The sequence below is a fragment of the Lynx canadensis genome, chromosome E3 (genome assembly GCF_007474595.2).
Source record: "Lynx canadensis isolate LIC74 chromosome E3, mLynCan4.pri.v2, whole genome shotgun sequence".
NCBI classification, from domain to species: domain Eukaryota; kingdom Metazoa; phylum Chordata; class Mammalia; order Carnivora; family Felidae; genus Lynx; species Lynx canadensis.
In genome coordinates, this window is record NC_044318.1 from 25,911,335 (window position 1) to 25,937,435 (window position 26,101).

The window sequence follows — 26,101 nt, forward strand, 5'->3', positions numbered from 1 at the left end:
TGTGTATATTCTATAGCTGTTTTCTTTGTGGTTACCATGGGGATAACATTTCACATCTTAAAGTTATAACATTTTAATTTAAATTTATTGTAGCTTAACTTCAATAACATACAAAAACTGCACCTTTATAGCTCTGTCTCCACCCTTTTCAGTTATTGGTGCCACAGAATTACATCTTTACACATTGTGAGCCCAGAAATGTAAACTAATAACTCCTTTAAATGCAGGCATCTAAATCATGTAGAGAACAAGATTTGGAATTATAAACCAAAGTTACAGTAATACCAGCCTTACACTAATAATTTTTTTAATACATATTAGTCTCTTAAATCAAGTAGGAAAAAAAAGCTACAAACCATTGTTACAATAACACCAGCTTTCACAATTCCCCTATATTTACCTTTATTGAGAACTTTACGTCTCCATCTGGCTTTGGGGTCCTGCCTGCTGTCCTTTCATTTCACCTGCAGAAATCCCTTGAGCAAGAAATGCTCGGGGCAGGTCTAGTGGTCATGAACTGCCTCAACTTTTATTCCTCTGGAAATGTCTTGATTTCTCCCTCACTTCTGAAGGACAGTTTTGCCAGATATAGGATTCTTGGTTTATAGTGTTTTTTTCCTTTTAGCACTTTGAGTATATTGGTCCATTGCCTTCTGACCCCCTGAGTTTCAGATGAGAAATCTGCCCATAATCTTATGAATGTTCCCTTGTATGTGATGATTCACTTTTCTCTTGCCACTTTCAAGGTTGATTCTTTGTCTTTCCCTTTGGAAACTTCGAGTATAATGTGTCTTGGTATAGGTCTTTTTGAGTTCATCTTACTTGGAGTTTGTTGGGTTTCTCAGATGTTTATATTTATGACTGTCATCAAATTTGGGAAGTTTCCAGCTACTATTTCTTCATATATTCTCTCTGCCTCTGGCTCTTTTCTCCTGGGGCACCTGTGAAGTGCGTGTTGTTCTGCCTGATGTGTCCCACAGGTCCCTTGAGCTCTTTTCGCTTTTCTTTGTGCTCCTCAGCCTTGGTAATTTCCATCTTCTTACCTCCAAGTTCACTGATTCTTCTGCCTGCTCAAATCTGCCCTTGAGTATCTCTAGTGAATTTTTCATTTCAATTATTATACTTTTCAGCTCCAGAATTTCTTTTTGGTTTCTTTTTAGGCTTCTTAGCTCTTTACTGATATTTCCATTTTGTTCATATGTTGTTTTGTTGATTTTTTCCACATCTTCCTGTAGTTCTTGGAGCATCTTTAGGACAGTGTTTTTAAAGTCTGTCTAATGTATCTGCCATAAAGTATTTTTCAGGAATAGGTTCTGTTGAATTATTTTTTTCCCTTTGAATGGGACATACTTCCTGTGTCTTTGTTGTGGACATCTGAAGGTCATCGTGTGGTAACTTTGGAAATCAGATTCTCCCCCTTGTACAGGGTTTGCTGTTTTTTGTTGTTGTTTTTGTTTTATTGAGTTTTGTATGCTCTCTCTGTAAGGATTAGGCTGAGGTATAAACTTAATATGTTAACTATGTGTTTCCTGAGCCTTTCCTTGGGCACGCACAGTGACTTTCTATTTTTCCCTGAAGGTGATATTCAGTTGTTTTGAATATCCTAATTTTTAACATCTGGCTCCTGAAAGAGTGACAGCGAAAAGTCAAGGGGGATCAAAATAGGTAGCGGTCCTTCCAATCTCCTGGCAGTCACTTGAGCTGGAGGGGTAGGGCCCTGCAAAAATGGGGAGAGGAGCAACGATGGCCACGCACCTCTCTGTACTTCCATGATCAGAAGCTGCAATTAGTAGTCAGAACACAGGTCCCCAGTATTTTGCAGGACAGGGTCCTTTTTGCCTGCCCTAGCTATGTGCAAGCTGCCCCGGGAACACATGCACAGCTGTCTGCCAAATGGCTGGGGCTGGGGGCTGGGGAGCTCCTACTGTGCTAAGAGCTGAAATGAACTGTTCCAGCCTTTACCTGGAAGTTGCAAGCCTTCAGCAGTGAGTTCCGAAATAGTTCCATCAGATAGATTCTGCCAGTGCAGATGTTGTCCAGGTCGGGGGACTGATTCCAGCTCTGCCCCTCCACCTTTCCCCCAATTCTTCTCCCATTAGTACTTTTTTTAACAGTTTAATCAGTTTGGAGTTTATTTTGTTCTAGAAAATGAAAGAAATATCTAAGTCAGGGGCCAGCAGAGTTTTCCTTGAAGGGCCAGGTAGTGACTTTTTAACATTTGTGGGTCATCTGATCTGTGTTGTGACTTCTTGGTTCTGCCATTGTAGCAGAAAAGCAGCCATAGGCAGTAAGTAAACAAGTTTGGGTGACAGTGTTCCAACAAGACTTTATTTACAGAAATGGATGTTTTTGTCCCGTGGACTATAGTTTATTGACGTCTGCATTGAGTTCTCCATTCTCTGTCACAAATTAGAGTCTGAAATTTTACCCTTCTTGCAAGCTAACAGGTTAGCCGGCTAGAGTGTCATGGATGCTGGCAGAAAGCATGGATGGTACATTATAATAATAGCTGTAGCCAGAATATCATTATTTGCTCTGGTTCCTGAGCCCCCAGTTCCTGTGAAGCAGCTGTAGAAGGGCCAGGTAACATGTGTTATGTATGTTACAGGAGAGGAACCCCAAGTTTAAGGAAAATGAAACTTTTATAGTTGATGATATTCCTGCCTGACCTTTGCCATAGAGGGACACATCTTTATTATCCTGGACAATAAACAGATATGTGGTTTGCTCTAGAGAGACAGTAGATCTTCTAAGGCTCTTCGCTATACAAACCTTTTTGAAAAGATAGTCTAGAGGGCAATTAGTGCTGCTTGCAAGATATTCAGAGGGAGAGAGACCCATGGAGATCTGTCTCTCAGCATCCCACCTCCATTCTTCTCCCTGCACCCCCATCTCCAAATTGATGTGCACAGAGCCTGCCTGCTGATAGTGTCCTGCATTCATTCAGTGTGGCTGCTGGCTGCCGTTGTATTTTCTCAGGCTCTCATTTGCCGTTTGACGCCAAGAATTCATGGATTAATGAATCTGAGGCTATCTATAATTTCCACCCAGATCCATCACGTAGATTTAATTCTAAGTATGTGTTACTCTCAGATCTTGTTCCCTTTCCAGCCTGCTTATTTACTAGTTTTCAGATGTGAGAGTACTTCCTTTCAAAATGTAATGTCTGAGGATTTGTGGTCTGGACAAGAGGGCAGAAACCCCTTTCTCCCTGTTCCTTCCTGCTGTGCACAACCCTGGAACCCTGGGAAACAAAAACCAGATGAGAACTTTGAAAGGTGGTAAGAGGAAGGCTGCCTGGTTCGAGACCCCAGGAGTGGAGGGGCAGTACAGCAGCAGGATGTTTTACATCTCCCATCTCTGAGCGCAACTCAAACCCCATGTTTCCTAATCCTTAATCTTGCAACAGAAAACCACCTAAGGAGGCTCATTTATTCCCAGTATGGAACGAGAGTCCCTCCAACAGGATCGGGCAGGCCCAGTACCACTGCCAAGGAGATCAGCTGGGAGTCCCACTAACAGGAAGTGGCTAGCACAAGTGGTCTCCATTCCTGTTGGACCTGAAATTCTGCTTTCCTGTTAAGAGATACGAGGGTGGCCAAGTGAAAGTGGAAAGAGAGAGATCCCTTCCCACCACCTACTTTTCCAACAAGTGACCTGACTTGTGAAATGCTTTCCATCCCTGCAGGGCCTGAGGCTTCCTTTCCCAATGGAGAGAGAACATGGTGGCTGGGTGGCCCTGGCAAGTGGCATCAGTGGGGAAGTGGTCTAGCTGGGGAAGCCTCTTTGTCCCTGTGAGCCTAAGATTCCCTCTCCCACTCAATTCCTGGGGTTGTCGGGGGCAATCACGGAGGAACTTTGCTGCATGAGCAGCCTACCCTGGGAAGCCAGCTGACCTGGCCTCCTCACTCCTTCGAGACCTCCCAGCGAGCCATCCTAGAGGAACCCCTTCTACCTCTGCAGATGGTAACAGCAGAGATCAGTGAGTGGGATCCCAAGCAAAGTTACACAGCAAAGGTTTGGAAAATTAAACTTTGACACTGGAACCACAGCACACAAAAGACCTGTATGCTCAAGTGACTGCCTCCTGAAATAAAGTAATTAAATAGGATCTAGAGTCCCCTAACATAGTAGACAGAATGTCTAGAATGCAATAAAAATCACCTGTCATACCGAGAACCAAGAAAATCACAACTTGAACGAGAAAAGATAATGAACTGATACCAACACCAGATGAATCAGATGATGGAATAATCTGACAAGGATTTTAAAGCAGCTGTCATACAGATGCTTCAGCAGTCAGTTACAAATTCTCTGGAAACAAATGAAAAATAAAAAATCCCAGCAAAGAAATGGAAATTATAAAAAGAACCAAGGGGGAATTTTAAAATTGAAAAACACAGTAACAAATAAAAAACCAAATGGGCTCAGTAGTAGAGTGGAGATGACAGAGGATAGATAGCATCAGTGGCCTCACCAGATCAACAGAATGATCTGTAAACAGGTCAATAGAATTTACCCCCTCTGAACAACAAAGAGCACAAACCCCAAGTGGGATAAAACGAAAGAAATCCACACCAAGACCTCTTAGAATTAATGGATCTGAAAAGTAAAAAAGAAAAAATCGTGACAGATGCTAGCGATAAATGATGTAGTAATGTTAATTTGGCACCAGATTTCTCATCTGAATTCATGGAGGCCAGAGGGAGGCGGTACGGTTTTCAAATGTTGTAAGAGAAGAGCTGGCGACCATTAATTCTGTATCTGGCCATGCTGTCCTTCCAGAATGAAGATTAAATACAGACATGCATGCAAGAGAACAAAGAATTTGTTGTTGGTTGATCTGCTCTTAAAAACTGATTAAACGAAGTTCTTCTAACCTACTGAAATGATAGAAGAAAGATTATTAGAGCAGCAGGAAGTCAGAAAGAATGATGGGAAGATCAGAAATATGGGTCCATGCAGCAGATGATAATTTTTCTCATGATTCTTATAAATCGCATTTGATGATTGAAACAAAAATTAAGATACCATGTAATACTCAGGGCAAAAACATTTAATTTAAAAGAGGGAAAGTTAGCGGTGCCTGGGTGGCTCAGTCAGTTAAGCATCTAACTTCAGCTCAAGTCATGATTCTCAGTTCATGTCAGCTCTGCTGACAGCTCAGAGCCCGGAGCCTGCTTCGGATTCTGTGTCTCCCTCTCTCTCTGACCCTTCCCTGCTCGCACTCTGTCTCTCTCTCTCAAAAATAAATAAACATTCCAGTCAGAGTGGCCAAAATGAACAAATCAGGAGACTATAGATGCTGGAGAGGATGTGGAGAAACGGGAACCCTCTTGCACTGTTGGTGGGAATGCAAATTGGTGCAGCCGCTCTGGAAAGCAGTGTGGAGGTTCCTCAGAAAATTAAAAATAGACCTACCCTATGACCCAGCAATAGCACTGCTAGGAATTTACCCAAGGGATACAGGAGTACTGATGCATAGGGGCACTTGTACCCCAATGTTCATAGCAGCACTCTCAACAATAGCCAAATGATGGAAAGAGCCTAAATGTCCATCAACTGATGAATGGATAAAGAAATTGTGGTTTATATACACAATGGAATACTACGTGGCAATGAGAGAAAATGAAATATGGCCTTTTGTAGCAACGTGGATGGAACTGGAGAGTGTGATGCTAAGTGAAATAAGCCATACAGAGAAAGACAGATACCATATGGTTTCACTCTTATGTGGATCCTGAGAAACTTAACAGGAACCCATGGGGGAGGGGAAGGAAAAAAAAAAAAAAAAAAGGACGTTAGAGTGGGAGGGAGCCAAAGCATAAGAGACTGTTAAAAACTGAGAACAGGGGCGCCTGGGTGGCGCAGTCGGTTGAGCGTCCGACTTCAGCCAGGTCACGATCTCGCGGTCCGTGAGTTCGAGCCCCGCGTCAGGCTCTGGGCTGATGGCTCAGAGCCTGGAGCCTGTTTCCGATTCTGTGTCTCCCTCTCTCTCTGCCCCTCCCCTGTTCATGCTCTGTCTCTCTCTGTCCCAAAAATAAATAAACGTTGAAAAAAAAATTTAAAAAAAAACTGAGAACAAACTGAGGGTTGATGGGGGGTGGGAGGGAGGGGAGGGTGGGTGATGGGTATTGAGGAGGGCACCTTTTGGGATGAGCACTGGGTGTTGTATGGAAACCAATTTGTCAATAAATTTCATATATATTAAAAAAAAATAAACATTAAGAAAATTAAAAAAAAAATAAAAGAAGGAAAGTTAAAGGGACTTGAATGGAAGTGATGTTTCCATACTTCACTTGAGGTATAAAATGTTAATACCAGCAGACTATAATAAGTCATGTATATATGTAAATATACTACACATACAGTATATACATGTCACGTATATGTATGTAACACTCAGAATAACCACTGCAAACACTATACAAAGAGCTACAAACAACTACAAATATTTACAAAAGGATACGCCAAAAAACAAGTTAAATTAAGATGTAATCCCAAAACACGTTTAAGTAACCTGCAGGAAATCAAGAAAGAGTAACAGGTATGAGAATGAGAGGAAACAAGCAGGAAGCATAAGAAAATAGCAGACTTAAGGGCTAGTGTATCAGTAATTGCTTCAAATACAATTCTAAGTGTACCAATCAAGTGATAGCTATTGGCAAAATAGTCCTGTAAAAAAAACAGGACTCCAAGATATGATGTCTGTGAGAAGCTCCCTTCAAATTTTGTGACATGGGTGGGTTGAGTAAAATGATAGAAAGCCATATACCATGCTGACAGTAATCCAAAAAGCAGGTTTGCCTGTGTAAATATCAGGTTAAGTTGACCTCAGAGCAAAGACACTTTCTCTAGAGACAGAGAATGACATTTCATAATGATTAAATGATAATCCATACTAAGTGAGTATATACCAAACATTGGAGGCTCAAAACTGACCTAGTTGAATGGAGAAATTTATAAAAATAAAACTTCACAGTTCTTGTTGGGGGCACTAACCCCCTCTCAACCTCCGCTGGAACTACTTGACTAAAAATCACAAGATTCTAGAAAATCTGAGCAACATAGTTGATTAATAGGATCTAATTGACAGATAAAGAATATACCATGCAGCAACAGCAGAATACATATTTTTTCAAGTGCCTTTGGAACATTGACCAGGACAGACCATGTTCTAGGCCATTGAACAATCTCAACGAGTTTACAAGAATTGAAATCATATAGTTGTTCCCTGACCATAATGGATAAGCTAGAAGTTAATAGAATCGAAAGGTAAATCTCTAACTATATAGAAATTAAACTAACTCCCTCCCTCCCTCCCTCCCCCCCTCCCCCCCTTCCCTCCTTCCTTCCTTTTTTTTCTTTCTTTCTTTCTTTCTTTCTTTCTTTCTTTCTTTCTTTCTTTCTTTCTTTCTTTCTTTCTTTCTAATAATAATAATATTGGTTTCAGGAGTAGAATTTAGTGATTCATCGTTTACATATAATACCCACTGCTCATCCCATCAAGTGTCCTCCTTAATAGCAATCACCCATTTAACCCATTCCCTCTACCCACCTCCTCTCCAGCAATTCTCAGTTCTCTGTATTTAAGAGTCCCTTATGGTTTGTCTCCCTCTCTGTTTTTATCTTATTTTTCCTCCCTTCCACTGTGTTCATCTGTTTTGTTTCTTAAATTCGACATATGAGTGAAATCATACAATATTTGTCTTTCTCTGACTTATTTTGCTTAGGATAATACACTCTAGTTCCATCCATGTTGTTCTAAATGGCAAGATTTCTGTAATATTACATTGTGTATATACACCACATCTTCTTTATCCATTCATCAGTTGGTGGACATTTGGGCTCTTTCCATAATTTGGTTGTTGATAATGCTGCTATAAACATTGGGATGCATGTGCCCCTTCGAATCAGCTTTTTTGTATCCTTTGGGTAAATACCTAGTAATGCAATTGCTGGGTTGTAGGTAGTTCTGTTATTTTTTAAAATTAATTTATTTTTTAAATCTACATCCAAGTTAGCCTATATAGTGCAACAATGATTCCAGGAGTAGATTCCTTAATGCTGCTTACCCATTTAGCCCATCCCCCCCGACAACCCCTCCAGCAACCCTCTGTTTGATCTCTATATTTAAGAGTCTCATATGTTTTGTCTGCCACCCTGTTTTTATATTATTTTTGCTTCCTTTCCCTTATGTTCATCTATTTAGTATCTTAGATTCCTCATATGAGTGAAGTCATATGATATTTATCTTTCTCTGACTAGTTTTTTAATACCCTCTAGTTCTATCCAAGTAGTTGCAAATGGCAAAATTTCATTCTTTTTGATTTCCGAGTAATACTCCATTGTATATCTATACCACATCTTCTTTTTTTTTTTTTTAATTTTTTTTCTTTCAACGTTTATTTATTTTTGGGACAGAGAGAGACAGAGCATGAACGGGGGAGGGGCAGAGAGAGAGGGAGACACAGAATCGGAAACAGGCTCCAGCCTCTGAGCCATCAGCCCAGAGCCCGACGCGGGGCTCGAACTCACGGACCGCGAGATCGTGACCTGGCTGAAGTCGGACGTTTAACCGACTGCGCCACCCAGGCGCCCCTATACCACATCTTCTTTATCCATTCACCCGTTGATGGATGTTTGGACTCTTTCCATACTTTGGCTATTGTCGATAGCGCTGCTATAAACATTGGGGTGCATGTACCCCTTTGAAACAGCACACCTGTATCCCTTCGTAGATACCCAGTAGTGCAATTGCTGGGTTGTAGTTCTATTTTTAATTTTTTAAGGAACCTCCATACTGTTTTCTAGAGTGCCTGCACCAGCTTGCATTCCCACCAGCAATGCAAAAGAGATCCTCTTTCTCCACATCCTTGCCAACATCTGTTGTTGCCTGAGTTGTTAATGTTAGCCATGCTGACAGGTGTGAGGTTGCATCTCACTGTGGTTTTGGTTTGTATTTCCCTGATGATGAGTGATGTGGAGCGTTTTTCATGTGTCAGTTGGCCATCTGGATGTCTTCTTTGGAGAAGTGTCTATTCATGTGTTTTGCCCATTTCTTCACTGGATTATTTGATTTTTGGGTGTTGAGTTTTAGAAGTTCTCTATAGATTTTGGATACTAAACCTTTATCTGATATGTCATTTGCAAATATCTTCTCCCATTCCGTTGGTTGCCTTTTAGTTTTGCTGATTGTTTCCTTTGGTGTGCAGAAGGTTTTTATTTTGATGAGGTCCCAAATAGTTCATTTTTGCTTTTGTTTCCCTTGCCTCCAGAGATGTGTTGAGTAAGAAGTTGCTGTGGCTGAGGTCAAAGTGGTTTTTGCCTGCTTTGTCCTCGAGGATTTTGATGTCTTCCCATCTTATTTTGAGTTTTTTTTGTGTATGGTGTAAGAAAGTGACCCTGGTTCATTTTTCTGCACTTTGCTGTCCAGTTTTCCCAGCACTATTTGCTGAGGAGACTGTCTTTATCCCATTAGATATTCTTGCCCGCTTTGTCAAAGATTAGTTGGCCATGTGTTTGTGGGTCCATTTCTGGGTTCTCTATTCTGTTCCATTGATCTGAGTGTTTTTGTGCCAGTACCATACATACTCTCTTGATTACAGCTTTGTAATACAGCTTGAAGTCTGGGATTGTGATGCGTCCAGCTTTGGTTTTCTTTTTCAGGATTGCTTTTGGTATTTGGAGTCTTTTCTGGTTCCATACAAATTTGAGGATTGTTTGTTCGTGTTCCCCTTTCTCTGCATCCTCTCCAACCTCTGTTGTTTTTTGAGTTTAATTAACACATTTCTAAATAAACCCTGGGTCAAAGAAGAAGTCTCAAAAGAAAAGGAAAAAAAAACAAAACATACAGCTGAATGGTAATAAAAACAAAACAAACTGTACGTGGGTTGTAGCTCAAGCAGTGCTCATAGGGAAATTTACAGCAGTAAATGCTTACATTAGAAATGAGGCAAGATATCAGATCAGAAATCAATGAAAATCTAAGTGTAAATGTAAATAAAAATCTAAATGTAAATCTAAATAAATGTTGTTTCATTAGAGGACTCAGTACAGCAAAATGTCAGTTTTCCCCAAATTGATCTATAGGTTTAATGTAATTCCTATTAAAATCCCAGTAAGGTTTTTGTAGAAATAGAAGAGCCTAAACAGTGTTGAGGAAGAAGAAGAAAATGGGAGGAATCCTACATCCTGATATTATAGCTTACCGTATCAGACCCACAGATTGACAGAACAGGTTAGAGATCCCAGAAGGAAACCCACAAACATGCCTAAACGACTTTTTACAAAGGTGCAAAAGCAATTCCTTGGAGGAAGGATAACCTTTTCAACAAATGTTGGGATAATTAGACATCCACAGGCAGAAAACCACCACCAAAATGCACACACCCGAAGTACCTGCACACATACACGCGTTGCTTTTAAACTTCACATCTTACATAAAAATTAACTGAACGTGGGCCATGAACTACAGTAAATAAAGTAAAACTATACAACTTTTAGAAAAAAAACAGTTTTAAAATTTTAAGTTTATTTATTTTCAGAGAGACAGCGTGAGTGGTGGAGGGCAGAGAGAGAGAGGGAGAGAGAGAGAATCAATATGGGGCTTGAACTCAGTTGGGAGATCATGACCTGAGCCCAAACCCCGAGTCGGATGCTCAACTAACTGAGCCACCCAGGTGCCCCAGAAAAAAAGCGTTTTTAAAAGAGAAACATGTCATCCCTCTTCTCACATGACTCTGTCTCTCTTATCCTTTTATCCTTTCATCAGTACTTCAGTGCTGTTTGGACATCACACCTCTGGGAAGTTGTCACTTGTCCGGTGAGGCTGGCTGGGTCAGTCATCCATCTCTCAGGCTCTCGTAATACCTTACTGGACATTTGTCTTTTCTCTGCTTGCCCTGCCCGGCATCTGGGTCTTTTCATGTTTGGGGAATTCCCTTTTGGATTAGCTTTGTTTAGGGCAGGGGCCCATTGCCTGCTTCAGAAGTTAAGGAGGAGAGATACTGTTTGCTGGTACCATGTGCTGGCAGCGGGGGTGTAACAGTATCATCAAGGCTGGTCATTCTCTTTGCCCAAGACTTTGAGTGTGGAGTGAGAGACAGAAGGGCTGGGACATGGAGGGTTCATTCTTGGGCTCGTGGCAGAGGCATCTCCATTTCAGGGGTGGTCGTGGTCATGGTAGCCACAGAGCGGTGGCGTTTACAGTAGATGGCTTCTGAGGGATTGAGGGGTGGTCCTGTGGCCAGCCGTCCTTCATTCCCGCCTTTCTAAAGATTCTGTGATCTGTGGGGTCCTTTTAACAAATCCCTTTTCTTTAGCCAGAGTCCGTTTCTGTTGCTTGCAAAAGAATCTTGATTGATTCAATCACCCTAGCATAATAGTATTGCACGTTTTGCCTGTTTACTTGCCATTTCCTCCTCAAACTAGATCATGGTTGGGGCTCTGTCTTGTTCATTATTGTACATTCAACACATGGCATGCTTCAGGTATATTAACCTTTCAGTAAATAATGAAATGTGCAGGTCTTCAACCTTGTTTTCCCATTGGCCTGATATTTAGTGGTAATTATGCTGTGATTTTGGCATTTAGTGGGCTTTTATTTTTAGTTTTCAGTGCTGTTTGCAAGATCTGAATGTTTTGTTTGCCTTCTGGATATTTTATTGGCAACTTGGAAGAGAATTCGTAGTTATCTTGAACAATATTTTTCCTTCGCTCCTTAGTTTTCCTAATCCAAGTACCAAATGTGATGGACTGGAGTACGCTTTTCTATTAGGAAAAAATAAAATAAAAGACTTTGTGATTAACCAACATAATAATCAAGCTGGTAGATTTTTTTTATAACTTTCTTTCATTGTGGATAGCATCGTAACGTTAGAGCACACTGATGTGTAGCGTATACACACACGTACACACATGCACACGCACACATATGGGCTCCTTGTGTCTCCTCATTTTTCCTGTTGTTAATTCCATCATATTTCAGTCACAGTTGAGATGAGGCAACATCTCCATTATCTTGGATGACTTCATTTGCCTGGATGACTTTGTTTTGCCTCTCTAATGGAGAATACCTTTGATTGTACCTCCTTAGCACTCTTCCCCTTTCCTCCAATAATATGAGCCAACTCACCATGATCTTTTTTGCGTAGCCTCCTCACAGGTTTCACTTTTACCGAAATCAGGCCTATCTTGCAGAGTTTCTAGATGGATTTTTCTGATGACATCTGAAAAAGCTTGATAATATCTTGTGATTCCAACTCTAAGTTTATCTTACAGTATTTCTTCAAATTATTTATTCTTACTAGACTCACCGCAGTTTTACCACTCACATATTAAATCGTGTCCTTTTTGGGGGAAAATCTGTCTCTTAACACACATGCCACTTGTCCCCTCAGCAGTTTCAGTATGTTCAAGTTCCACCATTCAGTTGACATAGAATATGCTCTAGGACGCATTCCCTTACTCACTCTCCCTTTCTCAAAGCAGAGATACTCTTTCTTAGGAGTGCTACTCCCCTCTAGGAGCCTGTCTTATCTATCCCTTGGTATTACATATTATTGTACTAATACTATCTGAAGCGGTTGAATGGATTTGAAAATGAAAGCATCAGTGCCATCTTCTCTATAGGGCTTTCAGAGTTAATGGATCATAGGTTTATTTCATTGGGTTTTAGAAAATTTAAAGCACCATCAAAACACTATAATGTTAATTTTCTGCATCATGCGGATACCGTAGGGGCATTTATGGTTATGAAATGCACCCTTTTTTCTTAAAAATGATGCCTTGGCGTTTTCTTTGCCTTGAGGGTTTTATTCAAATTATCATTTGTTTTTTACTTTTGCAGTCGATGCTCCGAGGGAGAGGAGGTTGCTACAAACATACATTCTATGGTATCGAAAGCCATCGTTGCATGGAAACTACCCCAAGCTTGGCATGTGCAAATAAATGTGTCTTCTGTTGGCGGTAAGTAAAAATGAATGGCTGTGGTGACCGAATCCGTAACCATCTGTAATAATCAGTTTCTGTTCAGCCTTTCATTCAAATTTACCTAAAGCTCTGCTGGTTTTAGAAGTAATCCCCATTTCCTTTTCTAATATTATATATTTACGCATTTGTTTTTCCTCAACCAATTTTGTCAGGGATTTGCCAAGTTTTTGTCTTTTTGAAGACATAGATTTTAGCTTTGTGAATCCTTTGCATCATAGCTTTGTTATCTTGTTCAATAGTCTATTTTTTTTTGTTTTACTCCCCTGTTCTTTTTCTAACTTAAATTAGACTGTTAGCTCATTAATATTCAGTCTTCTATAAATCCTTAATCAGGAATATTCATCTAAGTACTTCTTCAGCTATGTTCCATAGATTTTGATTAGTTAATTATTTTTCAATTATCTTTTTAATTTGAATATAGTTGACACACACAGTAGATTCAGGTGTGCGATACAGTGATTCAGCAAGTTTATACCTTATGCTGTGTTTACAAGCATAACTCTCGTCCGTCACCATACAGCATTGTTACAGTGCGCTTGAATGTTATTTCCTTGTCTGCACCTTTTATTTTTGTGACTTATTCATTCCGTAAGTGGAAGCCAGTATCTATCACTCTCCTTCACCCATTTTGCCCATCCCTTATTCCTCTCCTCTCTGACAACCTGAATCAGTTTGTTCTCTGTATTTATAGCTCTGATTCTTTTTGTTTGTATCTTTGTTTATTCATTTGTTTTGTTTTTAGATGCTACACATAAATGAAATCATATATGGCCTTTGTCTGTCTCTGTCTGCCTTATTTCACGTAGCATGATACCCTGGAGGTCCGTCCAAGTTGTAGCACACGGCAGCACCTCATTCTTTTTGGTGGTTGAGTAATATTCCACTGTACGTATACACCACATCTTCTTTATCCAAGTGTCTGTTGATGGACACTTGGGCTGCTTCCATATTGTGGCTGTTGTAAATAATGCTGCAATAAAGTGGGGTGAATGTATCTTCTCATTTCCTTCGGGTAAATACTCAGTAGTGGAATTATTGAATCATATGGTAATTTTATTGATAATTTTTTAAAGAATCTCCACACTGTTTTCCCCAGTGGCTGTAGCAATTTACATTCCCAACAACTGTGCACAAGAGTTCCTTTTTCTCCACACCCTCACAAATGCTTGTTATTTCCTGTCTTTTTTACTCTAGCTATTCTGACAGGTAGGAGGTGATATCTCATTGTGATGTTGATTTGCATTTCCTTGATGCTTGGTGATGTTGAGCATTTTTTTATGTGTCTGTTGGCCATCTGGATGTCTTCTTTTAAAAACTGCCCATTCAGGCCCTGTGCCCATTTTAAATCAGATTATTTGCTTTTTGGTGTTGAGTTGTACATGTTCTTTGTATGTTTTGGATACTAACCCCTTATCAGAAGATATTTACAAACTTCTTCTCCCATTTAGTAGTTGCCTTTTAGTTTTGTTGATTGTTTCCTTTGCTGTGCAGAAGGTTTTTTTTTTTTTTTTCTTTTCTTTTTTTTGCTGTAGTCCCAGTAGTTTAATTTTGCTTTTGTTAACCTCACTTGAGGAGACATATCTAGAAAAATGTTGCTATGGCTGATGTCAAAGAAATTACTGCCTATGCTGTCTTCTAGGAATTTTTTATGGTTTCAGGTCTCACATTTAGGTTTTTAATTCATTTTGAGTTTCTTTTTGTTTATGGTGTTAGAAAGTGATCCAGGGGCGCCTGGGTGGCTCAGTCGGTTAAGCGGCCGACTTCGGCTCAGGTCATGATCTCACGGTCTGTGAGTTCAAGCCCCGCTTCGGGCTCTGTGCTGCCAGCTCAGAGCCTGGAGCCTGTTTCAGATTCTGTGTCTCCCTCTCTCTGACCCTCCCCTGTTCATGCTCTGTCTCTCCCTGTCTCAAAAATAAATAAAATGTTAAAAAAATTTAAAAAAAAATAGAAAGTGATCCAGATTCATTCTTTTGCACGTGGCTGTCCAGTTTTCCCAGCACCATTTATTGAGGACACTGTCCTTTTCTCATTGTATGTTCTTTCCTCCTTTGTCATAGATTAACTGACCATTGAAGCCTGGGTTTGTTTCTGGACTCTCTATCATGTTCCATTGAGCTATGTGTCTATTTTCGTGTCTGTACTGTTTTGATTACTGCAGCTTTGTAGTACATCTTGAAATCTGGAATTGTGATACCTCTAGCTTTTTTCTTTTCTCTCAAGATTATTTTGGGTATTTGGGTCTTTTGAGGTTCCATATAAATTCCATATAAATTTTATAGTTCCATATAAATTTTATAATTATTTGTTCTAGTTCTGTGAAAAATGCTGTTGGTATTATATTGAATCTGTAGATAGCTTTGGATAGTATGGACATTCTGACAATATTAGTGCTTCTAACCCATGAGCATGGGATGCCTTCCCATTTGTTTGTGTCATCTTCAATTTCTTTCATAAGTGTTTTATGGTTTTCAGAGTACAGGTCTTTCACCTCCTTGGTTAAGTTTATTCCTGCGTATTTTATTCTTTTTGGTACCATTGTAAATGGGATTGTTTTGTTAATTTCTCTTTCTGCTACTGTGTTACTAGTGTGTAGAAGCAGCCAATTTCTGGGTATTAATTTTGTATCCTGTGACTTGATTACTTAATTTTATTATTCAATTGTAAATATTTTCTAATTTATATTATGGCTTCCAAAGACATATTTAGAAAAATTACACATAAATTAGATTTGGGAGATAATATTTTTGTTTTTAAATTTCAACCAAATTGGAGGCACCTGGGTGGCTCATTTTGTTAAACATCTGACTCTTGATTTTGGCTTAGGTCATGATCTCAAGGTTTGTGAGTTCAAGCCCTGCATTGGGCTCTGTGCTGACAGCATGGAGCCTGCTTGGGATTCTCTTTGCTTCACTGCCCCTCTCCCTACTGACATGTGTGCATGCACACACATGCTCTTTCTCTCTCTCTCAAAATAAATAAACTTAAAAAGAAACTCAACCAAATTATAGCATGTGATTTTTAATACAAGTTATTTAAAATTTACTGAGAAGTACTATATGTCTAGTAGAAATGGTTAGTGTTTATAAATTTATCACGTACTAGAGAAAACAGGGTACTTTTTTCTTAAGTTTATTCATTTATTTTGAGAGAGAGCGAGCAAGTGTGAGTGGGGGAGGGGCAGAGAGAGAATCCCAAGCAGTTGTAGAGCCTGACGGGGGCGCTGAAACTCATGAATGGTGAGATCATGACCTGAGGTGGAATCAAGAGTTGGATGCTCAACTGACCCACCCACCCAGGCACCTCAAAAGAGGGTATTTTTAATTGTTGGGTAATAAAACAGCAATGAAATTTATTTTATATAACTGATTATTTGTCTTATCATTATTTAGTCATCCTCTTTACCCATAATAATGCCTTTTTGCTTTAAAGTCTACGCTTTGTGATATTAATATAACGATACTAAATTTCTTTTGATTACTAATTCTTGCCCAGTCTTTCTTTTTTTTTCCTTCATGTAACTTCAATCATTGTGCATGCTTATATTTTAGGTGGGCTACTTATAAACAAGTGTTTGGCTGGATAAACTTTTAAAAATCCACTTTATTGAAGCTTTGTTTACATACAGTGAAATGCATTTGTTTAAAATTTTTAAAAAATGTTTTATTTATTTTTGAGAGAGAGAGAGAGAGAGTGTGTGCAAATTGGGGAGGGAGGGAGGGAGGGAGAGAGAGAGAGAGAGAGAGAGAGAGAGAGAGAGAGAGAGACAGAATCTGAAGCAGGCTCCAGGCTCTGAGCCATCAGCACAGAGCCCGATGTGGGACTGGGACCCATGAACTGTGAGATCAAGACCTGAGCCGAAGTTGGTCACTTAACCTACTAAACCACCCAGGCTCCCTGAAATGCATTTGTTTAAAAGATATAGTTCAGTGAGTTTTGGTATATGTGTACATCTGTGTGACTGTGACCACGATCAAGATGAAGGACATTTTCTGGGCACCTGGGTGGCTCAGTTAGTTAAGTGTCGGACTTTTGGCTTTGGCCCAGGTCATGATCTCATGATTCGTGAGTTCAAGCCCCATGTTGGGCTCTGTGCTGGCAGTGTGAAGCCTGCTTGGGATTCTCTGTCCCCCTGTCTCTCTGCCCCTCTCCCATTTGCAGGCACACATGCTCTCTGTCTCTCAAAAATAAATAGATAAACATCTAAAAATACATATTAAAAAAAAGATGAAGGACATTTACGTTAGTCCTGGAGGTTCCCTTGTGCTCTGCCTCCCAGTTAATTTCTCTCGTCTTATCCTAGCACCAGGCAAATTGATTTTCTTTCTGACAATATGTGTTAGGTTGCTTTTTTCTATAGAGTTGCTTAAAAATGGAATCATTCGGTATGCATTTTTGTGTCTGGTTTCTTTCTTTCTTTCTTTTTTTTTTACACATTCATTTACTTTATTTTTTTAATATGAAATTTATTGTTAAATTGGTTTCTATACAACACCCAGTGCTCATCCTAACAGATGCCCTCCTCAATGCCCATCACCCACCCTCCCCTCCCTCCAACCCCCCACCAACCCTCAGTTTATTCTCAGTTTTTAAGAGTCTCTTATGGTTTGGCTGTCTCCCTCTCTAACTTTTTCTTTTTCCCTTCCCCTCCCCCATGGTCTTCTGTTAAGTTTCTCAGGGTATCCACATAAGAGTGAAAACATATGGTATCTCTCTTTATCTGTATGACTTATTTCAGTTAGCCTAACACTCTCCAGTTCCATCCACGTTGCTACAAAAGGCCATATTTCATTCTTTCTCATTGCCACGTAGTATTCCGTTGTGTATATAAACCACAATTTCTTTATCCATTCATCAGTTGATGGACATTTAGGCTCTTTCCATCATTTGGCTATTGTTGAGAGTGCTGCTATAAACATTGGGGTACAAGTGCCCCTATGCATCAGCACTCCTGTATCCCTTGGGTAAATTCCTAGCAGTGCTATTGCTGGATCATAGGGTAGATCTATTTTTAATTTTTGAGGAACCTCCACACTGTTTTCCAGAGTGGCTGCACCAGTTTGCATTCCCACCAGGAATGCAGGAGAGTTCCCGTTTCTCCACATCCTCTCCAGCATCTATAGTCTCCTGATTTGTTCATTTTGGCCACTCTGACTGGCATGAGGTTATATCCCAGTGTGGTTTTGATTCACATCTCCCCGATGAGGAGTGACATTGAGCATCTTTTCATGTGCCTGTTGGCCATCCGGATGTCTTCTTTAGAGAAGTGTCTATTCATGTCTTCTGCCCATATCTTCACTGGATTATTTGTTTTCTGGGTGTGGAGTTTGGTGAGTTCTTTATAGATTTTGGATACTAGCCCTTTGTCCGATATGTCATTTGCAAATATCTTTTCCCATTCCGTCGGTTGCCTTTTAGCTTTGTTGATTGTTCCTTTTCGGTGCAGAAGCTTTTTATCTTGATGAGGTCCCGATAGTTCATTTTTGCTTTTAATTCCCTTGCCTTTGGAGATGTGTCGAGTAAGAAATTGCTGCGGCTGAGGTCAGAGAGGTTTTTCCCTGCTTTCTCCTCCAGTGTTTTGATGGTTTCCTGTCTCGCATTCAATTCCTTTATCCATTTTGAATTTATTTTTGTGAATGGTGTAAGAAAGTGGTCTAGTTTCATTCTTCTGCATGTTGCTGTCTAGTTCTCCCAGCACCATTTGTTAAAGAGACTGTCTTTTTTCCATTGGATATTTTTTCCTGCTTTGTCAAAGATTAGTTGGCCATACTTTTGCGGGTCCAATTCTGGAGTCTCTATTCTATTCCATTGGTCTATGTGTCTGTTTTTGTGCCAATGCCATGCTGTCTTGATGATTACAGCTTTGTAGTAGAGGCTAAAGTCTGGGATTGTGATGCCTCCTGCTTTGGTCTTCTTCTTCACTATTACTTTGGCTAATTCGGAGTCTTTTGTGGTTCCATACAAATTTAGGATTGCTTGTTCTAGCTTCGAGAAGAATGCTGGTGCAATTTTGATTGGGATTGCATTGGGTAGTGTTGACATTTTAACAATATTTTGTGTCTGGCTTCTTTTGTCACACGTTTTTGAGATTCATTCATGTTGTTATATACATCAGTAATTTTTTTCCTTTTATTGCTGAAGCACACAGTCTATTGTATGGTTATATCACAGTTTGTTTCTCCATTCATCTGTAGTTGAATATTTGATTTGTTTCCAGGTTTTGACTGGATTATAAACCTCCTGTGAACATTAGTGTATAAGTCTTTTATAGACCAATATTTTCTTTATAATATTTATTTATTTTTTGAGAGAGAGAGCGAGTGTGCACGCATGTGCGATCAGAGGAGGGGCAGAGAGAGACGGAAACACAGAAGCAGACTCTAGGCCCTGAGCTGTCAGCACAAGATTATGACCTGAGCTGAAGTTGAATGCTTAACCCAGTGAGCCACCCAGGTGCCCCTATAGACCAATATTTTCACTTGTATATGGAATTGATGGATTTTTTTTTTTTAAGTTTTTAATGTTTATTTACTTTTAAGAGAGAGAGACAGCACGAGCAGGGGAGGGGCAGAGAGAGAGGGAGACACAGAATTCAAAGTAGGTTCCAGACTCTGAGCTGTCAGCACAGAGCCCGACATGGAGCTTGAACCCACGAGCCATGAGACTGTGACCTGAGCCGAAATCCTATGCCTAACTGAACCACGCAGGTGCCCCTGGAATTGCTGGATTTTTAGAAGTCTGTTTGGAGTTTAGTTGGTCTTATTGTGATTGTTGATATTGATAAATATTGATAAATTAATAAATTAACGAATATTTACTTTAATTCTCTCGTTTTGTGATTTGTGTTTACCTTGCTTTTCTACATTTTATTGTCTTTTTCTTTTTAAGACTACTTTAATGCTAAGGTATCATGGTAGGTGTTTTGTTATAGGAAGCTCTTTTATTTATCTTGCTGGAAATTCAAGGTGTTGAATTCAAATGTCTTTAAGCCAACTACAGTCCCTCATATGTAGAATTCAATCTTTTAAAGTTGGAAATTTTAAGGGAAAGAAAATGTCTAAATTGCAGAAATCTTTTGTGCTTGCTACTAATCCATTTTTCTCTTTCACTAACACCTGTTTGCTTTTCACCACCTCAATTCTCTGCTGGCTGATGTCTCCATTGCAGTTCGTTTTGTTATGATAGCTAGTGACTTCTTTACTATCAAATCGAATAGAGGTGACTTAATTCTCTCAATTGAACTCCAGGAAAACATGCTAGAAAACAAGGATCTCTACTTCTATTGGATTCAGACACACCTGTCTTTTCTCTGTTTTCTTCCAGCCCTTTGACAGTTACTTTTTAATTTCCCCTTTTAGCTCTTTGGCTTATTGTTGACCTGATGAATTCTTTCTGATTCTACCCTTGGCTTTCTTTTGTTGCTCTATGTTATAATGGGAGGGGTAGTAAACCATCTCTGTGGCTTCATTAAATACCTGGAGTTTGACACCTTTCTATTCTTTATCTCTAGCCCGTCTCCTTTCTGAGTTTTCATCCTTGGTTTGCAGTTGCCTGTTGGATATATTGCCTCAGATGATCCACAAGTACTTTAAGTCCCGTTTGTCCACAGTGGAATCTATTATACTGTTAACCTCTTCATACTATTTTGGTAATGGCACCATTAGTTATCCAGTGGCTTAGGCTGAAAAGTTCTTCTTCCTCTAACTCACTATATCCATTTGTATACTTAATTCTAGAGTCTCAATATTTCATTCTTTAGCAACCAGAATGATTTAATACTTTCCAGTCTATGCCATTTCTTGATTTATCTATCATATTGTTACAAGACCTATAATTCTTCTCTTGAGAAAAGGTTTTATATCATTGGTCATAAAAGTAATCCATGTTTATTGTACAAACTTTTGGAAAATACCAAAAAGTATAAAGAGAAACAACTATCTATAATTCCAGAATCCAGACAAATCATAGTTAACACTTTACAGTATTTGCCTTCATTCTTTTTTTCCTGGGTCTTCTCACTTTTTTAAAAATGTGGTTGAAATCATTCTCTAATTTGTTTTACATCCTTTTTTAGTCTTTAAAATAAGACTCTTGTTCTATCATTAAAATCTTATAGGCATAAACTTTTTGTTTTAAAATAATTCTAGGGGTACTTGGGTGGCTTTAGCTAGTTAAGCATCCAACTTCGGCTCAGATTCATGAGTTTGAGCCCCACATCAGACTCTGCTCATAGCTCAGAGCCTAGAGCCTGCTTTGGATTCTGTGTCTCCCTTTCTCTCTACCCCTAACCCACTCGTGCTCTGTCTCTCCCTCAAAAATGAATAAACATTACAATTTTTTAAAAAATAATTCTCGGTGTGATGCGTCTGGGTGGCTCAGTTGGTTAAGCATCCAAATTCAGTTCAGGTCATGATCTTGCGGTTCGTGGGTTCAAGCCCTGAGTCGGGCTCTGTGCTGAGCTCAGAGCCTGGAATCTGCTTCTGACCCTGTGCTCTGTCTCTCTCTGCCCCTCTCCACTCATGCTCTCTGAAAAATAAACATTAAAAAAATTAATTACAGATTTGCAGAAGAGTTACAAAGATTGTAGGGTTTCTGTATATCTTTCACCTAATGTTCCCTAATGTTAAGAAAGACCTTACTTAACTCTGGAACAATGATCAAAACCAAGAAATTAATATTGATGCAATACTATTAATGAAACTGGAAACTATTTGAGTTTCTTCAGCCTTCCCCCTAATGGTCTTTCAGGATTCAGTTTGGGATCCCACATCACATTGAGTTGTTATGTATGTCTCTTTAGTTTTCTCTAGTCTGCCATAGTTCTTTCCTTGTTCTTCATGATTTCGACACCTTTGAAGAGTTTTGGTCAGATATTTTGTCTAATGTTTTCTCATGGTTAAAGTGAAATTATGGATTTGGGGAAGACTACCATAGAGGGAATGTGATCTTTCCAGCAGGTCTTATTAAGGGCTATATGATATCAATATGTCCTAATACTGGTGTTGTTAACCTTTATCATTTAATTAAGGTAGCGTTTGCCGGGCTTTCAAGTGTAATGTTCCACCTTAAAATTGATTTCTTCTTTGTAAGTAATAAATATTTTGATAAGATACTTTGAGCCTATGCAAATATGCTGTTTCTCTGTAAGCATTTGCCCACTAAATATTTCATTCGTTTATGGATTTTTGCCTGCATCAAATTGTTGCTTTGGTGTTCTAATGTTTATTTTTTATTTCCTTTTTTTTTTTTTTTAACATATAATGGAATTCTTCTGTGAGGAAGCATCATTTCTCCCCCATTTTAAAATTTATATTATATTAGTTTGGACTCAAGGATACTTATTCCTTTGGTTATAATCCAATACTATTATTATTTACTACTCATATTTTTCTAGCTTTGGCCATTAAGAGTTCTGTTGGGTTGACTTCTGTGGCTTTTCTTTCATTTAAAACACTGTGTGTTATATGACTCCAGAAGAAGTTTCAGGCTCAATTTGTGTTTTGCCTGACCAGCCTTGGAATCAACCACTTCTCTAAGGAGCCTTAGTTTCCCTTATTGAAGAATGATATTTAAAGTCTAAAATTTGGATGCTTGCTATGTTCACTGTTATTGAGGTGTTAGTGCTTCCAGGCCTTCTCAGGAGAAAATACATGTATGTGTGTATATCTGTCTGTGTATATTAAAATACGGAACCATGAATTTGTACTGATACCTTCAACTCCTATCAGCATCACAGAGCTCATTCTGGCATACCCTTATTTTGTAACTTTTTTCTTGGGCAGTAAGAACCTGGCCTGGCTGTTTTCAACTACAACATATTAATGTCAATTATAGTTATATGCATGTGAAGGACTTTTAGAATTGCAAACTGACACTTTGGGAGAAATAAATTTATTTTAGGATGGCTTTTTCTGGCTTTGTTATGAGGATGATGCTAATCTCATAGAATGAGTTAGGAAGTGTTCCCTCCTCTTTTATTTTTTGGAAAAGTTTGAGAAGAATTGGTGTTGATTCTTTGAATCCTTAGAGGAATTCACCAGTAAAACCTGTATTGGGGCTTTTCTTTGCAGGGAGGTTTTACTTACTGATTCACTTACTTTACTTGTCATAAGTTGGTTTAAATTTTCCATTTCTACATGAGTCAGTTTTGGGAACTTGTATATTTCTAAGAATTTGTTCATTTTGTCTAGTTTATCTAATTTGTTGGCATATAGTTGTTTATAGTCTTTTCATAATCCTCTTTGTTTCTGTAAGGTTGGTAGTGAGGTGTTAATTTTCATTTCTGAATTTACTAATTTGAGTCTTTTTTTTTTTCAATCTAGGTAAAGGTTTGTCAGTGTTGTTGATCTTTGCAAGAACCAGTTTTTGGGCTCACTGATTTTTCTCTAATGTTTTTGTTTCTATTCTGATCTTTATGATATCCTTCCTTTTGCTGCCTTGAACTTCATTTGCTTTTCTTTTTTCTAGTATTTTATGGTATATAGTTAGGTAATTGATTTTTTTTTTTAACGTAGGTGTTTATAGCTATACATTTCCCTCTGAGCACTGTTTAAGCTACATTCCATTCATCTCTTAAGTATTTTGTAATATCTCTGTGTTTTCTTCTTTGATCCATTGGTTGTTTAAAAGTGTTATGTTTAATTTCCACACATTAATATTTCAGTTTTCTCTCTGTTCTTCATTTCTGATTTTATGCCATTGTGGTTGAAGCAAATATTTCGTATGATTTCAGTCTTTTAAAGTTCATTGACACTATTTTTTTGGTCTAAAATATGGTACAACTTAGAAAATGTGCTATGTACACTTGAAAAAAATGTGTATTCTGATGTTTTTGGGTATATTGTTTTGTTTATGTCATAGGTATTTTTGGTTTATCATATTGTTCAAATGTACTATTTCTTTATTGATCTTCTGCCTAGTTCTGTCCGTTATTTAAAATGTGGATTTGAATTTTATAATTATTAATTTAGAGCTGTATTTTCTCCTTAGCTTATAAATTTCTGCTTCATATATTTTGGTGTTCTTTTATTAAGTATGTATTTTGTTATAATTGTTAACATGTTCTTGATGGATTAACCCGTTTATCAATATATAATGTTCTTTGTCTTTTGTAGCAGTTTTTGACTTAAAGTCTATTTTGGGGGCGCCTGGGTGGCGCAGTTGGTTGAGGGTCCGACTTCAGCCAGGTCACGATCTCGCGGTCCGTGAGTTCGAGCCCCGCCTCCGGCTCTGGGCTGATGGCTCGGAGCCTGGAGCCTGTTTCTGATTCTGTGTCTCCCTCTCTCTCTGCCCCTACCCCGTTCATGCTCTGTCTCTCTCTGTCCCAAAAATAAATAAAAACGTTGAGAAAAAAAAAATTTAAAGTCTATTTTGTGTTATATTAGTATAGCTGCCTCAGCTCTCTTTTGGTTACTATTTGTACTAAATGTTTTTTCCTCCTTTCACTTCTATTTGTGTCTTTGGATCTAAAGTGAATCTCTTGTAGGCAGCATATTGTTAGACTTTTTTTTAAGTTTATTTATTTATTGTGAGAGAGTTGGTGGGGGAGGGCAGAAAGAGAGAGAGAGAGAGAGAGAGAGAGAGAGAATCCCAATCAGGCTCCACACTATCAGTGCAGAGCCCTAAGCAGGGCTCTAACTCACGAATTGATAGATCATGACCTGAGCTGAAACCAAGAGTCAGACACTTAACTGACTGAGCCACCCAGGCGCCCCTAGATTTTTTTTTTTTAAATCCATTTGCCAATCTCTGGCTTTTTTTTTTTTTTTTTTTAATGTTTATTTTTAAGAGAGAGACAGAGTGTGAGCGGGAGAGGGGCAGAGAGAGAGAGAGAGAGGGAGACACAGAATCCAGAGCAGGCTGCAGGCTCTGAGCTGTTGGCATAGAGCATGATGCGGGACTCAAACTCATGAACTGCGAGATCATGATCTGAGCTGAAGTCAGATGTTTACCCAGCTGAGCCACCCAGGCGCCCCAATCTCTGGCTTTTAATTAGAGAATTTGATCCATTCACTTTTGCTCTTTGTTTTTATAAGTTTTTAATCTTTTTGGCTGCACACTTTATTACTGCCTTCTCTTGTGTTTGATTTTTTTGTTGTGTACAATTTGACATAACACAATTTGTTGTGTACGGTGTTTCCCTTTCTGTACATTTTTTAGTTATTTTCTTGGTTATTCCCCTCGGGATTAAAACTAACCTCTTAGACTTATAACACTCTACATTTAATTTTCTTTATTTGTGGTAGTTCTATAAAGTTGGCACGAATCCTGCATTAGCAAATACTAAACTGTGACTTTTAGGAGAAATAAAGGATTAGGTTCTTGCACTCCTCTTGGCACAACATATTTGCCATCTTATCAGCACATAACTTTGTTTTATGTGTGTTTCTGTTTAAAGATGCCTTATTTTATATATACTGTTGATTCATTAACATTGAACTTACGGCCAACAGCACTGTAATTCACGCCTCAATGAAGCTTACCTAACACACGTATTTTCCCTGCAAGGCACATCACACCTAAGAACACTACACGGCACTTTAGCAGTGTGCTTGGAGACTATTTTAAATAGTAGTATCACTAACAAGCAGCACAAAGTGCAGAAAATGGGGCATTAAGTTGACTGCCAAAAGAACACTGTTTGCAGTACAAGAGCTTAAACAAGGCAAAGAGAACATTGCCTTGTTTGACCTCAGTTGGGAGTGTGTGTACTATGCGACTCAAATTTTTTGCTGCTGAGTGGCCACGAATGACCACAAATATGCCTCAAATATCGATTTTGGGGTTACAGATAAAGTTTAGCAAGTAGGTGATTTTGCAAATATGGAATCAGCAAATAGTGAGGATTGACTTTATTTTGAACTATGACCACCCTTGGTTCAACTGTATTCAAAAACTTTGTTCATACAGAGCTTCATTCCCGTTCTTTTATGTTGTTGTCAAAAATTACGACTTTATGCATTGTGTGCTCATTAACATACATTTGTGATTATTGTTATATACATTTGTCTTTTAAATTGTATAGGAAAAAAAGAGGAATTAGAATCCAAAAGTGCGGTAATACAGACTTCTGTATTTGCCTATGTAATAACCTTTATGTTGTTCTGTATTT

At 38.8% G+C, this 26,101-nt stretch overlaps 1 protein-coding gene across 1 annotated transcript in view; it reads left to right on the forward strand.

Moving 5' to 3' along the window:
* LOC115503973 (S-adenosyl-L-methionine-dependent tRNA 4-demethylwyosine synthase TYW1) overlaps window positions 1–26,101 on the forward strand; it is a 217,667-nt gene that overhangs the window by 65,002 nt on the left and 126,564 nt on the right. The window contains exon 10 of the mRNA XM_030300561.2: window positions 12,851–12,969. Coding sequence (XP_030156421.1) covers window positions 12,851–12,969 — 119 coding nt within the window. The remainder of the gene's footprint in view (window positions 1–12,850; window positions 12,970–26,101) is intronic.